The following is a 22,083-nucleotide window of genomic DNA, read 5'->3' as shown; positions in this document are numbered from 1 at the left end:
CTCTACATCTAAGGTGAGGTGGAGGGAGGGAGATGGCGGAACGCTGCAATCGGTTGTGTGTCTGCTGTTTTTGTATCACTGCCTGCCTGCGCTCACGTTCCAGATCCTCCTGTTGCTCATTGTACTGCAGCATCTGCATGATTATGTGCTCAGGTGGGCATTTTTAGTGTGCACAATTGACCTGATTCAAGCTATAGGTGAACGTGGGGGACACGTCATTGCAAGGGAGGACAAGTCAATTGATTTATTTTATGTTCTGTTTTTACTACAGGGCAGAGGCACTGAAACAGATTCTCAGTGCAGTAGTAGTAGTGGCAGGACTCTCTTCTGTCTTCATGGTGTTTCGCAGTACTAAGGCTTATATGGATGCTGCGGGGACGGTGACGGCGCGGTGAATGGGATGGCAGTGATGGTGACGGGACGGTGATGGGGCGGTGAAGGGAATGGTGGTGTCGGGGCGGTGAAAGGGACGGTGAGCCGGGGACGGGGCAGTGACGGGGACAGATTTTTTCCCCGTGTCATTCTCTAGCCAATAGTTTAAGCATGACCATTGCACATCTACTTCCCCAAATAGTGCCACAAAAAGGTCACCCCCCTTTTTTTTTTTTTTACCACATTTGCTTTTAAACTCCATGGGCTTCCTTATTATAAACTGGGGTATAGAAGCTTTCATGCCCTTTGCTTAATTGAAGGCATTTATAGGCAGGTCTCTGATTCTACATGTCTAGATGATAACAGAAATGACTGTAAGATATATCTGTCCCTTTTCTAGCACGTGGACAACAAGGAAAGGTTGGAATTTATGGAATGCTATCTGCCTTGGGGTTGGAAAACCAGGCTTGTACAGAACAGTGTATTATTTCATGTGTGTGTGGTGGGGATGGGGGAGGGAGGTGGAGAGAGGCTCAGACCACACTCGCATTAGGTAATGCATCATATGTTAGATTATGCACTCTACAATGACATAACACTTTGACACCAACTTTACAAATTTAGAACTGCTGGTATACTTAGAAATACTATACATAACGAATAGAATGATGGAATGCAACATGTTAGTGTCCAATACAAATACAATATGGTTAATGAAGTCAATATTTGGCTTTAATATGTATCCATCTTTCCACATGGAATATTGTTATTATAACTCTGGTGCTCAGTTCGGATAGCGTGTTGCCAACAAGCTTTCCCACCACCTAATTGGAAATACAGTACGAGAAAGGAACACTGGGCAGAATACCAAAATCTGTGGTTTGGCACTCAGCCATGATTGCATGCACCTCTTAGTCAGAGAATGGCTTAACTCTGAAAACAATTAGAAACGGATAACAAAAAAAAAAAATCTCAAAGCACGTTTCTCAAGATAATGGCTCGTGGAATGGGACTCTTCTTACACGGAACACTGGAAATGAATTGTTCCATCTCTAATCCATCTGAACAGGTTAATGAGATAAAATAAGAAACTTTAATGATATGCTGAATATTAGAAATTTCTCTACAAAAAAAAAAAAAAATAACAGTGAGTAAATGGGTTTCAAGACTTTTTTAGTTTGTAGGTCAAGCTAGGGTCCATTAGGCAAGGAGAAGAACTGGGTGAAAGGAACTGGGATTTGTGGTCGCTTTCCTCAGAGACCTCTACTTTCAGCTACAGCTGAGCTGTTGCAAATAAGATGGGTTCGGGAGAGGACTGGCACGGATTCAAGTAAAACACAAACAAGTCTATTCCGAGGGAATCTCCATTTCAATAACTGCTAGCAGACACCGCTAAATGCATACGACAGGGCACAATGAATCCCTTTCCCCCATTATAGCAGATCTCCAAGGTTTCTTACTGCTGACCCAGCAAGGTGTGCCAACAGCCCTCTTCCTCCTCCGCCTCCTTTCCCAAAAAGATGCATCTTGATCCTGAAATGATAAGCTATTCCCAGGGCAAGTTTCCACTTATGGGCAAAAGGGGCAGCTGCACAGTAAGAGGCTCGCTGTATGAGCTCACGGGACTTTGCCTGGATCCCTATATTGGTCAGTTGCACAAATTTCAGGCAGTGGAGAACAACCCCTCCCCTCCAAGGCAGCTCCAAGAACAGAAGAGGAAGAAGGCATGAGCCTGGAGCACCCAGAATACCGCAAATAAGCCACCCTGCTCCTAAACCAGCCACTCCCCTCCTATCATTCAGGAACAAGGAAGGGAGAAGTTGAACCTAGAGGAGACACTGCTTTTTTCCTAGGATAAGCAGCATAAATTTTGTTTACTCTTTTAGTATATTGCCAGGAACTTGTGACCTGGATCAGCCACTGTTGGAAACAGGATACTTGGGTTACTAGACATCTGGGAAAACTCAGACATCTCCTCTTTTTTAGAGGACTGCCCAGATACCCAGACAATTTTTAAAAAATGGGAGAGTCTGTCTGGGTTTAGCCAGCTCTCCTGACTCCCTCACCTATCTCCTCCCCGAGTTTAGCTGCTGTAATTTAATCTTCGGGCAGCCGGCAGCAGCAACAAGGTGAGCCTGCTGCCACTAGCCTGCCACAGAAGTCACCTCTCTACAGGTCCCGCCTACGCAGACACAGGAAGTCGCAGCAGAGAGGGAGCTTCCAGAGCAGACAGGTGGCAGCAGGCTCACTGCTGGCCTCCTGAAGATTAAACTACAGTATCCAGGTCTGGGGAGGAGGTAAGTGGGGGATTCGGGAGATAGAGAGGTCGTGAGGGGAAGCAGCATCAGAGGTTGCTGGAGGGGCTGGAGAAACTGAATAGGGGGGGGGGGGGGACTGGAGAAACAGCAGGGATAGATGGAAAGAGGGAGAAACAGCATGGAGGGAGGGCTAGAAAAATAACATGGAGAGAGGGAGGGCTGGAGAAGTATTATGGAAAGGTGAGAGTGCTAGAGAAAAGAGCATGGAGTGGAGTTGTGCTGGATGGGAGGGGAGAGACAGAAACAGCAAGATAGGAGGTTGGAAGTAGAGAAAGGGAGAGAAAAAAAAAGAAGTACCCAGGAGAGGGGGGTTAGAAGGAGAGAGAGAGAGATAGAGAAGCACTCATGGGCAGGAGGGTTGGAGGAAGAGAGAGAGAGAGAGGCACTAAAAGGGTACAGAGGATGGGAAGGGGGACCAAGAAAATGGGTGGAGTGTGGCGGAGCTGTGGGTGAAGTGTGTCCTCTTTTTTTTGTCTTCACAAATATGGCACCCTAGGCTTGATGGACCTTTGGTCTGTCCCAGTTTGGCAAGGCTTACACTTTTATATGTAAAGATTTCCTATTTAATTCAGCCCCTCTTCTCTTGTTCCAGCAAAAGGGGTGGTGAAGCTGCACATATCTATTTCTAATTTGTGGTCATGTATTCTAAATTTGGTGATGGTCTGTGGTTCTGTATGTGTGATGGAGGTGAGGTCATGAAAGGATGCTATGTTGAGATTAATGAGATGACACTAGCATGTGAATTCTATTTTCTACGCATTAGTCATATGGGAAAAGATCCTAGTATAGCTCAAGTCAAGCCCGCCAGGCAGCCAATCTGAAAGATAATTCGGTGTGGAGGATGTCTACTACCTTTGTACCAATTCTATCATTGCAAAACTCTGAACACCAGATTTGTGCAAGCATGCAATGGCCAAAAGGAGGAAGACACCTCAAGCCGTACTTGCATGACCTGCGTGGTCTGGAAGAAGATAGAGGCTCATTCATTGGCTTATGCAGGCTGGAAGGAGGTGGTGGTATATAGTTGTCATCCTGTCACGTGGTAGAGAAGTGAAAGGAAGTTCTACAAATTACACGTTTACTTATATTCATGCATTACATACACAAATGAAATAATGTGTGTACATTCTTGCAGACTCACTTAATTTGCTTAGGAGCAGATTCTTAAAAATTAAAATCTGCCTTTAACGTGCTCGCTAAACCGGTTCCAGCCGATTTAGTATGCGTGTATTTAAGTGGCGTATTATCAAAACGGCTTAGCGAGGTCTTTTCCAAGTTTTCTAGCAGTCTCTGATAGTGCCATGCAAATGTAGTACAATGAGGTCATTAATATTAAAATGATCACTCTGAGCGATTCTCTATAATCGCTGAGTGATTCTCTAACCTTGTTGAGCCACATTTGAAGCCAAAATTTACTAACAGGTCTGATTGTCTCAAGCACTGACAGGAAAGTAAGGTTTGACAGCTCAGACCTCCCTCCCCCACACAAATTAAAATAATTAAAAAACAAATTGAAGATTGGCGGGAGAGATGCCCACTCTCTCCTGCTGCGTCCCACAAGCACCCGTCACTACTAAGTCCCCCCTGGCCCACACACATAAACACACAAAAACAAACTGAAGTTCGGTAGGAGAGATGCCCACTCTCTCCTACCACATCGCTGACACTAATAACACCTCCTCTCCCCACAGCAGAAGAGATGCCCACTACCTTCTGTTGCCAAGCAATACCCCCAACACCCCCTCAGCAGTGGCAGAGATGCCCGCCGCCAAGCAATACACTTACACACCCCCACCCCTTCCGGTAGTGAGAGAGATACCCACTCCCTCCTGCCACCAAGCAACACACCCTCCCGGCAGCACCTCCCCTTCATGCCTCCGACGACCCCCGCAGGCCTGCCTCTTCAAAATAGTGGGCCTTCCCCTCCCCAGTGCATCCTGGGATGCACCGGGAAGGGGCCTGAGGCTCTCACTGGCCCAGGTAGTGTAAGGCCCCTTAAGCGTCTGGGCCAATCAGAGTCTCAGGCCCCTCCCTGGATGCACCAGAGAGGAGCCTAAGGTTCTGATTGGCTCCAGGTGCCATCTTGGTGGGTGCACTGGCACCCGTCATCCTCTCTGCCTCCCGCCATGTGTGTGCACTCCTTCCCATCCTTTCCCTTAAACTTCTTTAATTTTCCAAGGGCAAGCAGTATAACAGACTTGCTGCCTATGCTGGTGTCAGCTCTCTCTGATGTCACTTCTGCGATCCGCACCTAGGAAGTGACATCAGAGGAACAGCCGACATGATGCGGACAGCATGTTTGTGATGCTGCTCACACTTGGAAAATTAAAGAGGTAAATTTTAGGGAAGTGTTGGGGGGGGGGGTGGTACATGCGTGGCAGGGAGGTCAGGAAGGAGTGGGGGGGGTAGAAGAGGGCAAGGGATGGGCACCACCACCACCATGGAAGCCACTCCCCCCCATGCCTTTGTGACATTTCTTAGGTAATACCTAATGGTTAGAGAACCAGGAGAGTCCAGTTCAAGCCCCAGTACAGTTCCTTCTGATCTTGGACAAGTTATTTCACTCTCCATTGCCTCAGGTAAAAGCTCAGATCTTGAGTCCTCCGGGGAAAGAAAAATACATTCTGAACCAGAATTTTCACCGCTTGGATAGCTGCGGGCATGTAAGCAGTATACAAGGAATGAAACAAATACAGTAGACTTTCTGTTAGCTGGAACTCAAGTAACCAGAACTCTCAAGAAACCGGCAAAAGAAAAAAATAATTTTAATAAAAATGAAAACAAAATCAATTTCTGCTAGAAATGTAAGTGTAAACTTGGCAGGCCACACCTGAGAATACCCATGCTTTGCCTACCACATGTCCAGTAGCTTGTCTGGAACAGTTTAGCAGGGGTGTCCAACCTGCGGCCCCCTGAAGTATTTTGTGCAGCCCCGGTTGAGGGCGATGCAGTGTTTTCCTCTGCTGCCCCCGGGTGTTTACCGTCTTGCCGGCTCCCTCCTCTGTCTTGCTGCCGCGTTTGCGCGGCCCCAGAAAATTTTGGGGGGGCCATTGCGACCCAGGGAAGATAAAAGGTTGGACACCCCTGGTTTATAGTATAGCACAGTATTAGTTAGGCCTATTGTTATAGTAACTCTCAAGCAACCAGAAACTACATTTATCCAGCATCTATCAATCCCCATGGGAGCTGGTTAACTGAGAGTCCACTGTACCAGAAAATCAAATCCCAAATCCCTGATTTATTCATGTTTCCTAAGCTCTTGAACTCTTCCCCTAACTTCTACACCGATGAAATTTCATTTCAAGATTGACTCCTAAATGGTTGCCTGACAGAGTTTCAAATACATTCAGATCTCTTCTTGACTTCCTTGTGAGCATTTTCACACTCCTATCACTAGCACATCTACATACAAATAGGGCCTTCTGTTTTCTTATAATTGACCTGGTTCCCAAGACTTTTAACAATACCCAGTATTCAAACTCTCAGCTAACAAGATCAGCCATCTTGACTGGTTAGGGACTGAAAAGGGAGACTCTTTTTGGCACTCACTAACCAATAATGAATGAGTCAAGAGCATGGATCCAGTGCAATGAATGATGTCACCCACCATTGCAATTTAATTTTCTTTTAACCCAAAACAAAACCCAATAAACTAAGTCCTGTGATAAACAAAAGAGGATAAGCATAGAAAAACATTCAAACTCCACTCCTAATCCCTGGATCACAAAATCAACTCGTCCTGTTTTGTTTTTGGGGTTTGTTTGTTTTTTTAAATTTGCATTATAATCAGTATCACTAGCTGTAGAGTTCAAGTGATAGAAAGTAAGTGATATTCCAGCTTTTAGCAGATGCCAGTCACTCATTTAAAGAATGATGACGACTGCTTAACGATGATACGGCGAGGTCTTCTGATCATTGTGGACAATATAATTAGAATACAGAACAATGCAGAAGAACTTGGGATACAGGAAATGATCCTTGTGTTCAGAAATTCAGCGGAGTACTTTTTTCTTCATATATAATTGTGAGGATTAAACTGGATTTAGAAGGAAGGAAATGACAGCATCTTCCTCTTGCTCTCTAAGAATAGCAACCATTTATATACCTGGACATAAAAACGCGAGCAATCAAAAAAAAAAAAAAAAAAAAAAGCAGATGCCATGGAATTCAAGAGTTTATACACTCAGTAAATCAAAAGAAATCATTCAACATCCTAAGAATATATTGCAGCAAATAAAAGTATTATAAAGAAGATTCAGCAGTTTGGAACCACTGGAATTAATAACTCATTTGGGATATCTTTCCAAATCTGAGTTTAATATACAGGTACTTCACTGCCCATGAGGGCTCATTGTCAAGTTTTGTACCCACGATATGAAATTGTAAGTGCTGAAAGCCAAAGGGATTATCTGATGGAAAAAGCAGGATTTGAACTAGGGTTACTCCATGGCTCTGCTCAGTGATGATACAGCTTGTTGTTAATGGTTAGCTAAAAGGTGCTGATTCTTTAAACAATGTCTAGGAATCCCAGTTCACCTACTAAACAGTTACTCTTAAGAAAGCCTGACTTTTAGCTATGTTCAGGGAAGCAGTCGATCAAGCTGTCTCCAAGTACCTTAGTCACCAGGGTCAGGCTTAGCTAATAATCTATCAGAAAGCAGTAGGAAACATCAAATAACCAGGCAAGAAAATGAATGATCCAGCCATTAGACCAAATTCACAAATGTGACTCCTGGTCACTCGATCAATCAACCCATTAAGTGTTAACTGCATGTTTTTTTACCACTTTGATAGAAAGAACATCGATTCCGTATCACATACAGAATAACTTTCAAAATTCTACTGCACAAGGGACTGATGGTGTGATTGCACCATAGATTTAGACAAAAACAATAATGATACTCTCAGTGTCATTCTCTATCCAGGTCTGCCATTGAATTAGATTTGACTCTTGGTGACCAAACAGTGAAGGATCCCCCCTCCCCCATTCTTGGCATGATATAGGAGTGCAGTGGCGTACCTGGCATATGTGACACCCGGGGCCCATCATTTTTTGGCACCCCCTCCCCATCTGTACGAAAAACTTGATTTTTAGTAACAAGCCACACGTCACACATGAGTACCTAGGAAAAGGCAGCATCTTACATATGCAGTGAGAGGTACAACATCAATACACCCATTGTAAAACTAAACAAGCCAGACTAGTACAGATCAATCCTACACGGTCAATCCTAACAGAAAACCATGTCTTTTGAACACACAGAACACAGATAACACCTTCGCCTAGTATGGAATATGTAATCACAAACTAGCCCCTCCCCCTTTTACAAAATGTAGTGTGGATTTTAGCCACAGTGGTAACAGCTCTGACGCTCATAGAATTCTGGGCATCAGAGCTGCTACCACCACGGCTGGCGCTAAAAAACGCTTCACAGTTTTGTAAAAGGGGGGATAAAATAGAAATACATAGACAAAGGTTAAATTGAACCAGAAAGAAGCTGGACTCTGCATACAATGCAACACCACAGAAACAGTGACACATGTCTCCTAAAGGAATAAATAAATAGAACATTTTTTTCTACCTTTGTCTTCTCTGGTTTCTGCATTCCTCATCTTCTTGTTTCTCTCTTCATTCCATCCACTGTCTGCCCTCTCTCTGCCCCTATATGGCATCTTCTCTCCTTCAATGCCCCTTCCAGAAACTGTATGCCTCCCCCTTCCATCTCTCCTTTCACCCCCATTGGTATGGCATCTCTCTCCTCTCCTTCCCTCTCCCACACCTCTCTTCTGCAATCCCTTTCTTCTCTCATTTTCCTTTTCAATTTATTTTCTGCATCCATCTAGATTACGTTCTTACTACCCTCTCATCAATTTCCTTTTTTACTGTCTACCCACCGCTCACCACCTCTTTCCCTCACCCCTCCAGTATTTCCCTAACTCAATCCTTTTCCCCCATCATGTGCCCTCCTTTTATTTATCCACTCCTTCCATCATCTGCCCTCTTCTCTCTCCCCAGTTCCATCATCTGCCCCTTCTCTCTCTTTTCCCTCTCCTTCCATCATCTGCCCTCTTCTCTCTCCCCAGTTCCAACATCTGCCTCTTCTTCCCACTTCCATCAGCATCTGAACCCTTTCGCTCCCTACAACCCAATTCCATGCAGTATCGTTCCCCCTTATGTCTCTTTCCCTGCAATTCCTTCAGCATCTGCCCCTTTCTCTCCCTCCACCACGCATCCATACCACCCTGACCCCCTTTGTCACCCTTCAGCGTGATTCCATATCACCCTGACCCCTCCTTTGTCACCCTTCAGCGTGATTCCATATCACCCTGACCCCCTTTTGTCACCCTTCAGCGTGATTCTATAGCACCCTGACCCCCCTTTGTCACCCTTTACCATGTTTCCATAGCACCCTGACCCCCTTTTGTCACCCCCCACACCCTTTCATGCCACCCTGACCTCCTTTCTTTCTCCATCCCAAAGGTCCCGCGATGACTGCTTCTGCTCCGATGGAAGAGGTAATTGACGTCGGAGGGGGCTGGGCTGGCAGACGCAGCTAGTTGCGGCAAGATCCCGCGATGACTGCGGCTGCCGGTCCCCGCCCCCCGCCATCACTGACCTCTTTCCAGTCATTGCGGGACCTTTTTCACTTCAGCACAGCTGCCAACTCTGCTCTAAGTAGGGCAGCCGCGCTGAAGTGCGGTTTGAAGCAGCGCGGGAGGTTCCAGATCCGGCCGGCTGTGCACCCTCTTGGAGTGTGCTCTGGGGCGGACCGCCCCCCCCCCCCGCCCCACCCTTGGTACGCCATTGCAGGAGTGGTTTGTCAATGCCTTCTTCTGAAGCAAGTACGGTAAATAGCTTGTGCAAGGCCGAAAGAAGCCACCATGGGTTTTAAACTTAGATCCCTTTGGTTTCCTGACCACGGCTCTAACCACTGGGCTACTCCTCCAGTCTCTTGTTCGCTGTCACTTTACAAATAATTCCTAACATTGTATCTGCTTCTTTGACCTCTGCCACATATTGTGCTGGGGGCTTCAATATATTATCCACAGTCATGCTAAGGTCCTCTTCCCAAGTAGTAACTTGTAATCTGGAACTCAGGATTATGCGTATACAATAAGGGTTAATTTTCATACCAATCCCCACCAATTTTCACACCAATCCCCACCAATTTTCACACCAAGGGGCTGATTCTGTAAACGGCGCCTGCCAGGGCATGCGTTACAAAAAGAACGTCTGTCGCATGTCAATCACCGACAGGCGCACATCCAGAATCGGGCTTGATGGGACCCTAGGCACCGGAAATGTAGACTAGGGTTTCACAGGCCTATATTTTCAGCGCCTAGCATCACGTCAGAATCACGGCCAATGGCGCATAGTGATGCCGAAGAACAGCGCCGCACCTGACCATGCCCCCTTTCGGACTACGGCATCACTATGCACTGCTAGCCGCCGGGGAGATAGGCACTAGTCGGGGAGGCTACTTTGTGACGGTTATTTTTTTTGTTGTTGTTAATCATCTTTTAATTGGTTTTAAATGATGTGGTCAATTACCATGCTATCACCAATTAAAGCATTTAAGTTAGGCAGTGGTAGGACGCTTAGAAAAGATGGGATTGGCATGTGGGATCTCTTCATAGAGGTAGTTAGGGGGTGGGCCATTAGTGTGGACAGACTAGATGGGCCGTGGCCCTTTTCTGCCATCATGTTCTATGTTTCTATGTTACCACCACCTAACCTTTGGCAGCATGACGTGAATCAGGCCCTAAATGTCATTTGCCATTTAAATATCTAGTTCCCCAGTCTCACCAGAGCCTTCTTCAATGCCTTATAGACTACAGGAGTTTGAACTTCTTAGAATTTTTTTGTGTGTTATCTGCAGATCTGATGACCTCACTCTTGCCTTTTCCAGGTTTTAATAAATATGTTAAGCACTGGTCCTACCACAGATCCACTATTTGCGTAAAACTAGTGGAGGGATTTGGTTGTTGTCCCTTCAGATTACTTTAAAGAAATATGCAGAACTGCCATACACAGGCATAGCCGCATTTTCACTGTACTGGGAAAATTGATCATGTCGCGCTACTCTTTGGGCTCCTTTTACTAAGCTGCGTTAGGGCATAGCGCACGCTGAATTTCCCCGCGCGCTAGACCTTAACTCCAGCATTGAGCTGGCGTTAGTTCTAGCCCTGTAGCGCGCAGTGTTATCCTGCGTGCGCTAAAAACGCTAGCGCACATCAGTAAAAGGAGCCCTTTGTTTTTTTTGTCTTCCGTAGTATCCTGCCTTCCGTCCTGTGCCATTTTAATTTTCTGATGGCATTCGACCAAGTCTCACGAGGAACTTGATCGAATGCCATCTAAAAATAAAAAGATACCCTGTATAGAGTTCCTTGTTTTCATCTACTTGCTGTCATATTTACACTGTCAAAGAATTCTAACAGATGATTGTGATGGGAACCCGCGAAGTTGCTGCGAGAACTCACAGCTGCCATTTTAGATAGTGGCTCTGTGGTTCACTTGCCCCCCTCCCCCCCTGGCTATTTAAGACACCTGTGTGCAGCTCTACTAGGCTTTCCTATACCAGGTGCTGATGTTCTGGAGACAGGTATGTAATTTTTTATTCTGATCTTTGTGAGGGGGCGTCATGAACACTGGGGGAGTGTGTAGGGGGTCTTTCCTTTGTCTCTGTACTGGTTATCTGGTCACTTTGGATTAGAGAATGACACAGTGACAAAATTCATCACCGTTCCCGTCCCCGCGGATAACCGCGGAAAACCATCTTCATGTCATTCTTTAAGGAGAGAGGGAAGAATCAGAGTATGAATGGCCGCAACCACTGACCCGCAAGCTTTGCTTTGAAGAATGCTGGTGTAGAAGGACTGAGGTTGAAACAGACACTACAGAATGACAATCTCTGGTATCCAGAGCAGATATTGTGATGTCATAATGCCTCATTCCACCAGTGCCTAAGAGCCAATCACATCAGTGATGTCACAATGGCTTCATTATCCTTGGCTCACATAAGAATCAGAGTATGAATGGCCACAACCACTGACCCACAAGCTTTGCTTTGAACAATGCTGGTGTAGAAGGACTGAGGTTGAAACAGACACTACAGAATGACAGTCTCTGGTATCCAGAGCAGATATTGTGATGTCATAATGCCTCATTCCACCAGTGCCTAAGAGCCAATCACATCAGTGATATCACAATGGCTTCATTATCCTTGGCTCACATAAGAATCAGAGTATGAATGGCCACAACCACTGACCCGCAAGCTTTGCTTTGAAGAATGCTGGTGTAGAAGGACTGAGGTTGAAATAGACACTAGAAAATGACATGGGATTATTTCCCACGGTTATCCGTGGGGACAGGAACGGTGATGAATTTTGTCACAGTGTCATTCTCTACTTTGGATACCTTTTTGGCACTTACGTACATCAGTCTGACAGTAAGAATCTAACAAACCCCATACTTTAAAAAAAAATATGGCACACGTTTCTGTTTTACAGTAGCCACTACCTCGTACTTTCATACCAAACAAACAGAATTCTACCAGGCACAATCTGAACATCCAGAACTATTCTTCCAACAAAGTTAAAATTTGCAGAATCGCTAAACACAATAATGCATCCAATAACTTAGCCTCTGCTTTATTTAACACTGCAGCCAAGGCCGCAGACCGCAGAACAACGGTTCACAGTCATAAGCGCGCAGGACAAAGCCGTGAGCAGACAATTGAGCGCATGACTCAAGCGCGCCGCTGTAAAAGTTTATTTTAAAGAGCACCGACGGGAGTGTGTGTGTGAGGGGGAACCCCCCAGTTTACTTAATAGTGTTTGTGCCACACTTGGGGGTAGTTTGGGGGGATGTAACCCCCCCCCCCATTATAGAGGAAACTTAACTTTTTCTCTATTTTTTTAGAATCTGGCCTTAAGTGGTCTCGCGTTAACTGCGCATTAGCCAGTTTGTGCGTGGAAAGTGCAGAATGCTAGCTGGCTAGTGCTTCCAAACAAACCAGTTCTCCGCCCATGCCGTACCCTGTAATGCAAAAGCATGTAACATAAAGTAATTACCAAACTATTGCAAATCTCCTTAACCCGGTTGTGCATTAGCAGTTACCCCACAGTAGCTCATATGTTAAGTCAGTGTATCGCAAACTTTGTGCCGCGGCACAAAAGTGTGCCGCAAGATGCCGGGAAGCAGGCGAGGCGCTGGCTGACTGCCTACAGGGACACACCTCTCGCGGCGAGAGGCACATCCTATAGGCAGTCAGCCAGCATCAGCGACTTTCCTTGCCGTGTCTTTCCTTCCAGCACCCCCCCTACTGCCGGCTCAGGACCCATCTAGAGGGCCTTCGCGCATGGATGTTGACTTGGGGGTAGTTTTGGGGGTTGTAACCCCCCCCCCCATTATAGAGGAAACTTAACTTTTTCCCTATTTTTTAGAATCTGGCCTTAAGTGGTCTCGCGTTAACTGCGGTATTAGCGGTATATAAGAATTAAATTAAATAAAATTAAAAAATTAATTGATGGTGTCACAAATGCACATGCACAAATGCACATGCAGCGGCCGTACACTTCCAGATGCCTTGAGCCGTGGCCAGGACATTTGGTGTGCCATGGCTTACAAAGTTTGCGAGACGCTGCGTTAAGTGCTTAACTCAGTTTAGTAAAAGGTCCTATGAATTTCATAAATGAAGAGTAACCTAATGATTGGAACAGCAGGCTGAGAACTAGGACAGCTTGGTCGACGTCTGCTCCCACTCCTTGTGATCTTTGGCAGGTTTCTTAATTATCTTTTGCCTCAGGTATAAACTTAGATTGTAAGCTTCCAGGGATAGGAAAATAACCGCTGCATCTGAATGCAACTTGCTTTGAGCTACAACCGAAAAAGGTGTGAGCTTAATGCAAAATCATGTCCCTAGGTTACTGCAGGTAACGGTGGCGCAGCGAGGGTGAGAGGCTATTGGGGCAATGGCGCCCCTTCCCTGCCCTCTTCCAAACCCCCTCTGCCGCACATTCACCCCCTTCTTGTTTCCAGTACCATTTTAACTGCTCCGACATGAGCAGCATGCCCGCATCGGTGTCGGCTCGCCCTCTGACGTCACTTCCTAGGCGTGGGGACCCAGAAGTGACGTCAAGGAGAGCGCCGATGCCGAAGTGGGCAGCAACGCTGATGGGCTGGAGAAGTCAAAAAGGTACCGAGGAAGCCAAAGGGCAGGGGGAGGAACAGGGGCGGCATGAAGCGGAGGATGGGTGCCGGCACCCCTAGCAAGACGGCGCCCGGGGGAGGACCCCCATCCCACCCTTTACTACGCCACTGGCTGATAGACCAGGGTTCTCAACCCAGTCTTCAGGACACATCTTAGCTTCTTGTCTCTCAACTCTGTTTTCTAGATTAGACACTTGAGAACCATTCTGTGCTAGTTGATCTGTCATTCTCTGATCCAGAGAGACAACTAGCTTCTACTGTTCACACAATCTCTTGTACATATGAACATAAGAAACGTCTTACTGGGTCAGACCAATGGTCCATCTAGCCCAGTAGCCCATCTTCGCAGTGGCCAATCCAGGTCACTAGTACCTGGCAAAAACCCAAATAGCAGCAACATTCCATGCTACTGGCCTGTCTTCAGTGGCGTAGTGAGGGTGAGAGGTGCCCCTTCCCTACCGCTCGCAGCAGTGAACAACTAGAGGTACGGGGAAAGGGAGCGCACCCATGGTGAGGGGAGGTGTGGGAGGAGGGGTGCCAGCGCCACCCCAACATGGCGCTCAGGATGGACCGCCCCCTCCATTTAAAAAATACAACCCCAAGGAACTACTTCAATTCACCAGAGACTAATAAAGTGGGATCAACATTCTTTAAAACCCAAATGAGACTCATTTAAATCATCAGCCCACTGAAACAAATTTTTGCACAGCTCCAGCACTATTAAAAAAATGGACATGTCCGCTGACCTGAAAATTAATCAGGCACCGGCCAATATTCAGACTGGTGTATGGTTAATTTGGCACTTATAGGGCTCCTTTTAGAAAATCTAATCTAATCTAATCTAGTCTTCAATTTCTATACTGGGTCATCTCCCAACAGAGCTTGACTCGGTTCACATGTAATTAAGACTAGAATACATAAGAAAGAGAGCATAGAAGAAAAAAAGCTGGATTATCGTTAGTTCTTTGATACTATAGTTAAGTCATTTAAGTTCTGTGTAATCAGCAGAGTTTTCAGGACTTTACGAATTGGTTGTAGCTAGCCTATCAGTCTAATGGAGTCAGGAAGTCCATTCCACATCTCTACCAGTTTGAAGGCAAAAGATTGACTAAGCCTTCCTATAGATTTAATACCCTTAAAAGAAGGGAAAGAGGGGGGTGGGGGAGTCAAGATGGGGCGGTGTGCGAATTGGCAGTAGGAAGCAGTTAAGATCAGGCAACTGCTGGAACTCCCATTCGACATACCTGTTGTTCGATCGCTGTATTTTACACCATTGTAGTGATGCCGCACATGAAGAGGAAAGGGGTGGTTAGAGCTTTTCCCTCGCCAGCTCTAGCCTCCACCCCAGTCCAACAGACGGTCGATCGCTTCTTCCCAGCTCATTCAGCGATGATTCAAGTAGTCGGAGGTTCGAATAGCCCGGCGTTGGACGCTGGCTTGGGAGAGCCTATCGCCCTTTCGGGCCTCGAAACATCTCTTTCACCTCTGTCTTCCCTTAACCCTCCGTGTCCAGCTGTAATCGGAGCTCTGGGGAAGGAGGAGACTCGTGATCCAGGAAGTGGTTGCATGGGGTCTCCCAGCAAGGGCACAGAGTTAACTGCAGAACAACTGATGACTACAATCAAGAGGGCTGAAGGAGTTTCAGCTCCCATGGAGGCTTCCTTGACTAATATTTGGCAGCTGCTTCAATGGATGGAAAGTAAAATGTCCAAATCCACAGAGGAGGTAACTAATATTACAACTAAGTTGGATAGTTTAACAGAGACTGTGGACTCGATGAAAATGGAGATTTCGGTCCAGGCCAGGCAAACACAGGAAGAGTTAATACAATTGCAGCAGTTTAAAGTAGCTACAATTAAGGATAATATTTTAATCCATAGGAAACTTGAACAGATTGAAAATTATAATCGGCGCTTAAATCTTCGCTTTCTGAATTTTCCTCTCGCTCCAGGTGTTTCACCAATGGATTTCCTTAAGAGATATTTAAATGAGAACCTAAAAATACCTTTAAACAATATTCCTCCAATTAATAAAATTTATTATTTGCCAAACAGAAAGGTACTACAAAAGGAATCGTGAAAAAAGAATGGTCAAGATCCTCAGATTGATTTTGAAAATGTGTCTTTACTTCTTGAACAAACTTTAACGGCTGACACGGAGAGAGCTACTCTTTTGGTGTCTTTTGTTTTTGAACAGGATGCAAATATGATCTTGAAATTATATTTCAAGAATTCTCAGAAGTTATTTGGAGGTCAGAAGATATGGTTGTATCCTGATGTTTCTAAAACTACTCAGGAGCGAAGAAAGGATTTTCTTCTATTACGTCAAAAGACAATTAAGTTGGGAGCTACATTTCTTCTTGCATATCCCTGTAAGTGCCTGGTTAGGTACTTGGGCGTTAAATATACATTTTACTCTTCAGAACACTTGAAACAGTTTCTAGATATCAAGAAAACCGTCAAGGAATGATTGGAAAGGGGACTGTTTAGATTAATTTAGTCGTTGATTCATGTCAAGCCTTTTTTCCTCATCGATTATGTAGTTAATTTCTCCCTATATATACGTTGATTACCCCCAGTATTATGGTGGTCTAAGAAAGGATATTAAAGATGTGGACATTATATGACTTTTACTTTGAATAATTTTTCTTCCCTGTGTTTCACTTAGCAAGAGTTATTCTTGTGAATTGTATTTAAAAATCATAAATAAATAAAAAAAGAAGAGAAAGAGAAAGTCATGGTAGAATTTTCTACCATGGGCCAGTGAGGTAAATGCACCGACACTCATGAGCGTTGGAACACTTATCTCACTGGCCTGCGACAGAAACCTCTACCTCTGCTTTGTAAAAGCCAGCGATAGCTAGACAGCTGTTTTGCTAGAATACGAGACTTTCCCATGAGCTAAGCCCACTTCTAATGTGGTAGTACTATATAGGCAATTAGCACATATTATGGTTTATGGTTTATTTATTTATATCCCGCCCTTGTCCAAGGCGGGTTACAAAATTACATCCATATCTATTATTGCAACACATAAAACAATACAACACAAATTACAAACAATATAATTAAATAGGCGACCAGCACCCCGTTTTCGTCTTATACTATAAAAATCACACTCCATATTTCGTCTGACAAAAGAGATGACTCTTTAGTAAACGCTTAAAATTCTGCAAATTCTGTTGTTAACGTATGTACAAAGGGAGCCTATTCCATTCTCTTGGGCCCATACACAAGTTCTAGGTCTCCTTTGGAAAAAATACAGGGGAAACACGTTACTCACCACAGAGAGCTGACTCCATGACGATCTCAAAGGTTTGTAGTGAACAACAATCTTATCATCCAATTTTTGCTTGGGGTCAGTATCCTCATCAGATTCAATCTCCAGAGCCTTCTCTTTATAGTTCTGATACAATACTGCAGCCTCTACATGACCAAACAATACAATTATTAACCATGGAAGAACACACTTCCTTACCGAAAAACGGCAAAGTATTATTTGCCTTTGAGAACACTTATGGGCTCTTTTACTAAAATGTGTTACAAATTTGCAGTCACCCCACTCCAGTAGCAAATTTGCAAATCTGAATGCGCGATAGCTACTAGACCTCCATGTTAATTGCTGAGCCATTCCCATATCTGTTTACCCATTTACCCGTATTCTATATGGCGCCCAGATTTGGATGTGTTGCTGAGATTCATGCGCAACTTAAAAGTCAAAGGAAAAATTTTACCGGCGTTCTGATCGTTTTCCTTGAAACACTAACCCCCCCCCCCTCTTTTACAAAGGTGCGCTAAGCTTTTTTTAGCGTGCACTAAACACGCGCTAAACGCTAACGCATGCATGTTTTCCTATGGACGCGTTAGCGGGTAGCGCACGTGTTGATTTAGCGTGCGCTAAATCCACACTAAAACACGTTAGCGCGCCTTTTGTAAAGAAGATATCAAAGGAAAGAGAGAAAAAAGATAACCAATGAAAGTGATGGAAAAATCATTTTTTAAAAAAAAAACAGAGGGAGGCGTCACCGTGAATTTCTTCTGATGAAACCTGGGGTTATATCTTTGGGTGCTACTTTTTATTTACGGCATCCTTGTAAGTGTATTGTGTGTTACTGTGTTTTAAATATGTTTTCTTTGAGCCAAGTCAGTTGACATCTTTTTTGGCGTTATCCCGCCTGGAGACGGAAAAATCTTAACCCTTAATGATTAATAAATATAACTCCGCATTCGGCCTATATCATGCTTTAAAGTGCACGTTTAGTTCACTTTCTTATTATCTCGCTAAATTGTATTATCTTGGATCTTAATAGAGGACTTGAGCATAATTGGCTAAAGTTTATTATTTTCTTTAATGTTTGTTAAAGTTTATACTTTGATGCATATCTAACGGCTATATTTGCTTTCTGTACAAGTTAAGTTTGGTGATTAAATCTGAAAATCAATCAATAAATAAAATAAACAGAGAGAGTGATCTAAAACAAAACAAAAGAAAGTTAAAAGGAAAACAACTCCCGCACCCCCTTTTTTTAGAAAGCCGCACTAGCGGCTGGCTGCGTGGCAAAAACCTTGAAGCCTTTTAAAGTTCAATAATTTTTACTGAGTTTTAAAAATAAAATATACATAACAAAAATCTTACAAAGAATATCATCTCAACTCAGTTAATACATTGTAGATATATAAATTCAAAGAAAACAACAATCAATTATCATCACAATACAAACACGATAAAGTATCTCCCAACACACCCTCCTCCCTTCCCATCCCCTCCTCCACCCATCCCATTTCCAAATATTACTAATAAATAGTGCTTCACTTTATGATTACAAATGCAATGAGTTTGCTACAAAACTGCGTGCTCTGACTGATAATTGCGGTATATAAGGTTCCCAAGTCATCCAAAATTTACTCTGTTTTTTATAAGATGGGGAGGTCGCCCTAGCTTCCATAATCATAAGAGCATGAAATGCTGCCCTCCAATGCCAAAATGAGCCTTTTAAATCTCTATGGGCTTCGGAGCAGCTAGCGCAGCTTTGTAAAAGAGGGAAGAAAGCTACCTATTCAGATGGGTTCATAGACAAAACCGCGGAAGACAAAGGCGCGCGCCGACAACTGAGCGCAAGACAGAGGCGCGCGCCGAAGAAAATGACAGTTTTTAGGGGCTTCGACGGGGGTTTGTTGGGGAGCCCCCCCCCACTTTACTTAATACAGATCACGGCGGCGTTGTGGGTGGTTTAGGGGGTTGTAAGCCCCCTCATTATACTGTAAACTTAACTTTTTCCCTGTTTTTAGGGAAAAAGTGAAGTTTTCAGTAAAATGTGGGGGGTTACAACCCCCTAAACCCCCCACAACGTCCCCACAACGCGGCACGATCTTTATAAAGTAAAGTGTGGGGGGTTCCCCCCCACACACCCCCATCGGAGCCCCTAAAATGTTATTTTCCTCAGCGCGCACCTTCGCGCTGCGCTCAGTTGTCGGCGCGCGCCTTTGTCTTCCGCGGTTTTGACCTGACACCATTCAGATGCAGACAATGAGAACTGGAACTAAACCTAAAATACTCAACGTCCGAAAGATTTTCAGTAAAAATGCAGCAGAATTGTGAAAACCAGGCTGCAAAATTTCAAAAAACCCTTCCCACAGAACATACAGCCAGCCAGAGACATAATACTTTTATATAAACCATCAAAGCCTAGCTTTGAAAACAGACCAACTTCATATCATCTTGCATATGCTACTCCCAACATAAAAAAGGAATGAGTAAATAACCTCTGTTTTTAATACCACTATAAAGTAACATTTGGAAATGTTATAGATAAACAAGGGTCTATGTAGAAAAGGGTCTCCCTGGTCCTGTGCTTATGGAAAAAAAAATCTTGCAAATAAAAGCAAAAAAATGTTATGTCTCTTCATCACAGTGCTCCAGGGTCTAGAAAGCTGAATTTAGAGGGCTTATTCAAAAAGGATATTCTCCCATTCTATACAACTGGAAAAAGTGTTTATCGAATAACGTCAATGGCAGTGTTTGCATCATTATTTCTCAAGCAAGGTGACGTTGGCCATAAAAAAAAAGAGGAGAAATTCTTCAATATGGGAATGAGAATCTTCAAAGGACAAAGCACTCTGGGTAAAGGGGAGGGTGGGGGGGACTTCTCAGTGGTATCGCTAGCTTAGATGCTAAGGTGCACATAGAAGCCACCTGAAATTGGAGAACTGAAGACTTCGCTGCACAATAAACCCACAAATTAGACATTCAGTGCTGGAACGGCTTCAGTTCTCTGTGGCTTTTCGAGTGGCTTTTCACATCATTGGAACAGACCCCTGAGGCAGGTGTTTCTCGCTGAAACGTGGCCTGTGATGGGGGCCAGCAATAAATTTTGATTGCCCTTAAGCTAGATGGTCCTTGGTGCTTTTTGTCGTCTGTTTTGTGTGATGGACTTTGACCCTCTTCTACACGTTTGTTCTATAACAAAATCAGCTTCCCATAGTTTTTCTCTCTCTCTTTCATCTCATCCAGGACCAGTGTTAGATATGCAGAGGCCCAGGGCAGAAAGCCCACCTTCAGGTTATTTCTAATTCAGACTAAGGCAGTTTTGGGGCTCCTTGTGTAATGGGGGCCCAGGCACCGGTGGTTAGTGACTCAGACGTTTGGGGAGGCTAAAGTGGGACAGGGCAGGGATGAAGTGGGGCCAGGGTGCGGCGGTCCCTTTGTCTCTCTGCCTACCCATAATCCTCATCTCTCTCTCTCCCCCCGAGTCCTGTCCCTAAACATTGCCTCATCACTTTCTCTCCCTCCACCACCTCCCCTTCACTCACTGATACCTCAGTCGGGCCACTGCCTGCCTGAGTCCGCGGTGGTAAGAATAAATAGGAAAGGTGATCTTCCCTTCCTTGCCGCTGTCACTCCGACTCTGAAGGCTACAAAGAAAATTAAATTGCGTGCGGCACTACCGGCTCCACTCATCTCCCTCCGTGAAACAGGAAGTTATATCATGAGGGAGAGAAATGAGTAGCAGAGCCAGCAGCAGCACTCACAGGGCTCTGGCTTTGTGTATGATTTTTCTTTGCAGCCTCTGGAGTTGGGAAAATGGTGTCAGGTCAAAAGTGTGCCGGGACAAAGGCGCGCCCAGACAACTGAGCGCAGTGTGGGGGCGCGCGCCGTTGAAAATTACTGTTTTTAGGGCTCCGACGGGGGGGTGTGTGGGGGGGAACCCCCCCACTTTACTTAATAGAGATTGCGCCGCGTTGTGGGGGCGTTGTGGGGGGTTTGGGGAGTTGTAACCCCCCACATTTTACTGAAAACTTCACTTTTTCCCTGTTTTTAAGGAAAAAGTTAAGTTTACAGTAAAATGTGGGGGGTTACAACCCACCAAACCCCCCATAACGCCGGCGCGATCTCTATTAAGTAAACTGGGGGGGCTCTCCAACAAAACCCCCCGTCGGATCCCCTAAAAACTGTAATTTTCTTCGGCGCGTGCCTCTGTCTTGCGCTCAGTTGTTGGCACGCGCCTTTGTCTTGCGCGGGGTTGTCTATGAACCAGGAAAACAGCTGCAAGGAAGGGATGATCACCCTTCTTATTTGGTCTTGCCACTGCAGACTCGGGCAGAGAAGGGAAGTTAGTGCTTGGGGCTGGGGAGGCTTAGCCTACCCAACCCTATTATATTGGGTGTCTATGGGGCCAGGGCAATTGCCCTGCTTGCCACTTCCTAATATTGGATCTGAACTCATCTCTCCCTAACTCTCTAACCTCCTTAGCTCCTGTCTTCCTCCTCATATTTTCCCCTCCCCCAACATTCTCTCCCTCTCTCCCTCATTATCTTTCCTACTCCATCTTTTCTCTCCCTGCCCCACTGTCCATCAACCCCAACCGCTTAAGCTCAACCTCTACTTGCTTCTCCCACCAGACGGCCATCACTGCCAGAAGAAAACACAAGAGCTTTTCTGGAGGCAGCACTGGCACCCAGCTTCCTAGATCTAGAAGAAGTGCAAATAGGGGAAACAGAGTCCAGAAGCCAGTTAGAGTTAGTGGGAGCCACCAGTGGCCCAAAGACTTAAAATTAATTCTCCATTCTACCACGAGCAACCACATGTTTCTATTGTTTCCTACAATCATCCGAACCTCTCTATAATTGTGTTAGCTTTGCTATGTGCTACAATAATTTTCATAATTTGGCAGACAGAATGAGC

General features: G+C 45.0%; 1 protein-coding gene across 3 annotated transcripts in view; it reads right to left on the bottom strand.

The window, feature by feature from the left end:
* The window catches only part of ARHGEF26 (Rho guanine nucleotide exchange factor 26), a 154,289-nt gene that overhangs the window by 118,818 nt on the left and 13,388 nt on the right, over window positions 1–22,083 (bottom strand). For all 3 annotated transcript variants that reach the window (XM_033959399.1, XM_033959398.1, XM_033959397.1), the window contains exon 3: window positions 17,185–17,327. In XM_033959399.1, the coding sequence (XP_033815290.1) occupies window positions 17,185–17,327 (143 nt within the window). The remainder of the gene's footprint in view (window positions 1–17,184; window positions 17,328–22,083) is intronic.

The sequence above is a fragment of the Geotrypetes seraphini genome, chromosome 9 (genome assembly GCF_902459505.1).
Source record: "Geotrypetes seraphini chromosome 9, aGeoSer1.1, whole genome shotgun sequence".
Classification (NCBI taxonomy): domain Eukaryota; kingdom Metazoa; phylum Chordata; class Amphibia; order Gymnophiona; family Dermophiidae; genus Geotrypetes; species Geotrypetes seraphini.
Note: the sequence above shows the minus strand (reverse complement) of the source record. Positions and strands in the feature narration are given on the sequence as shown.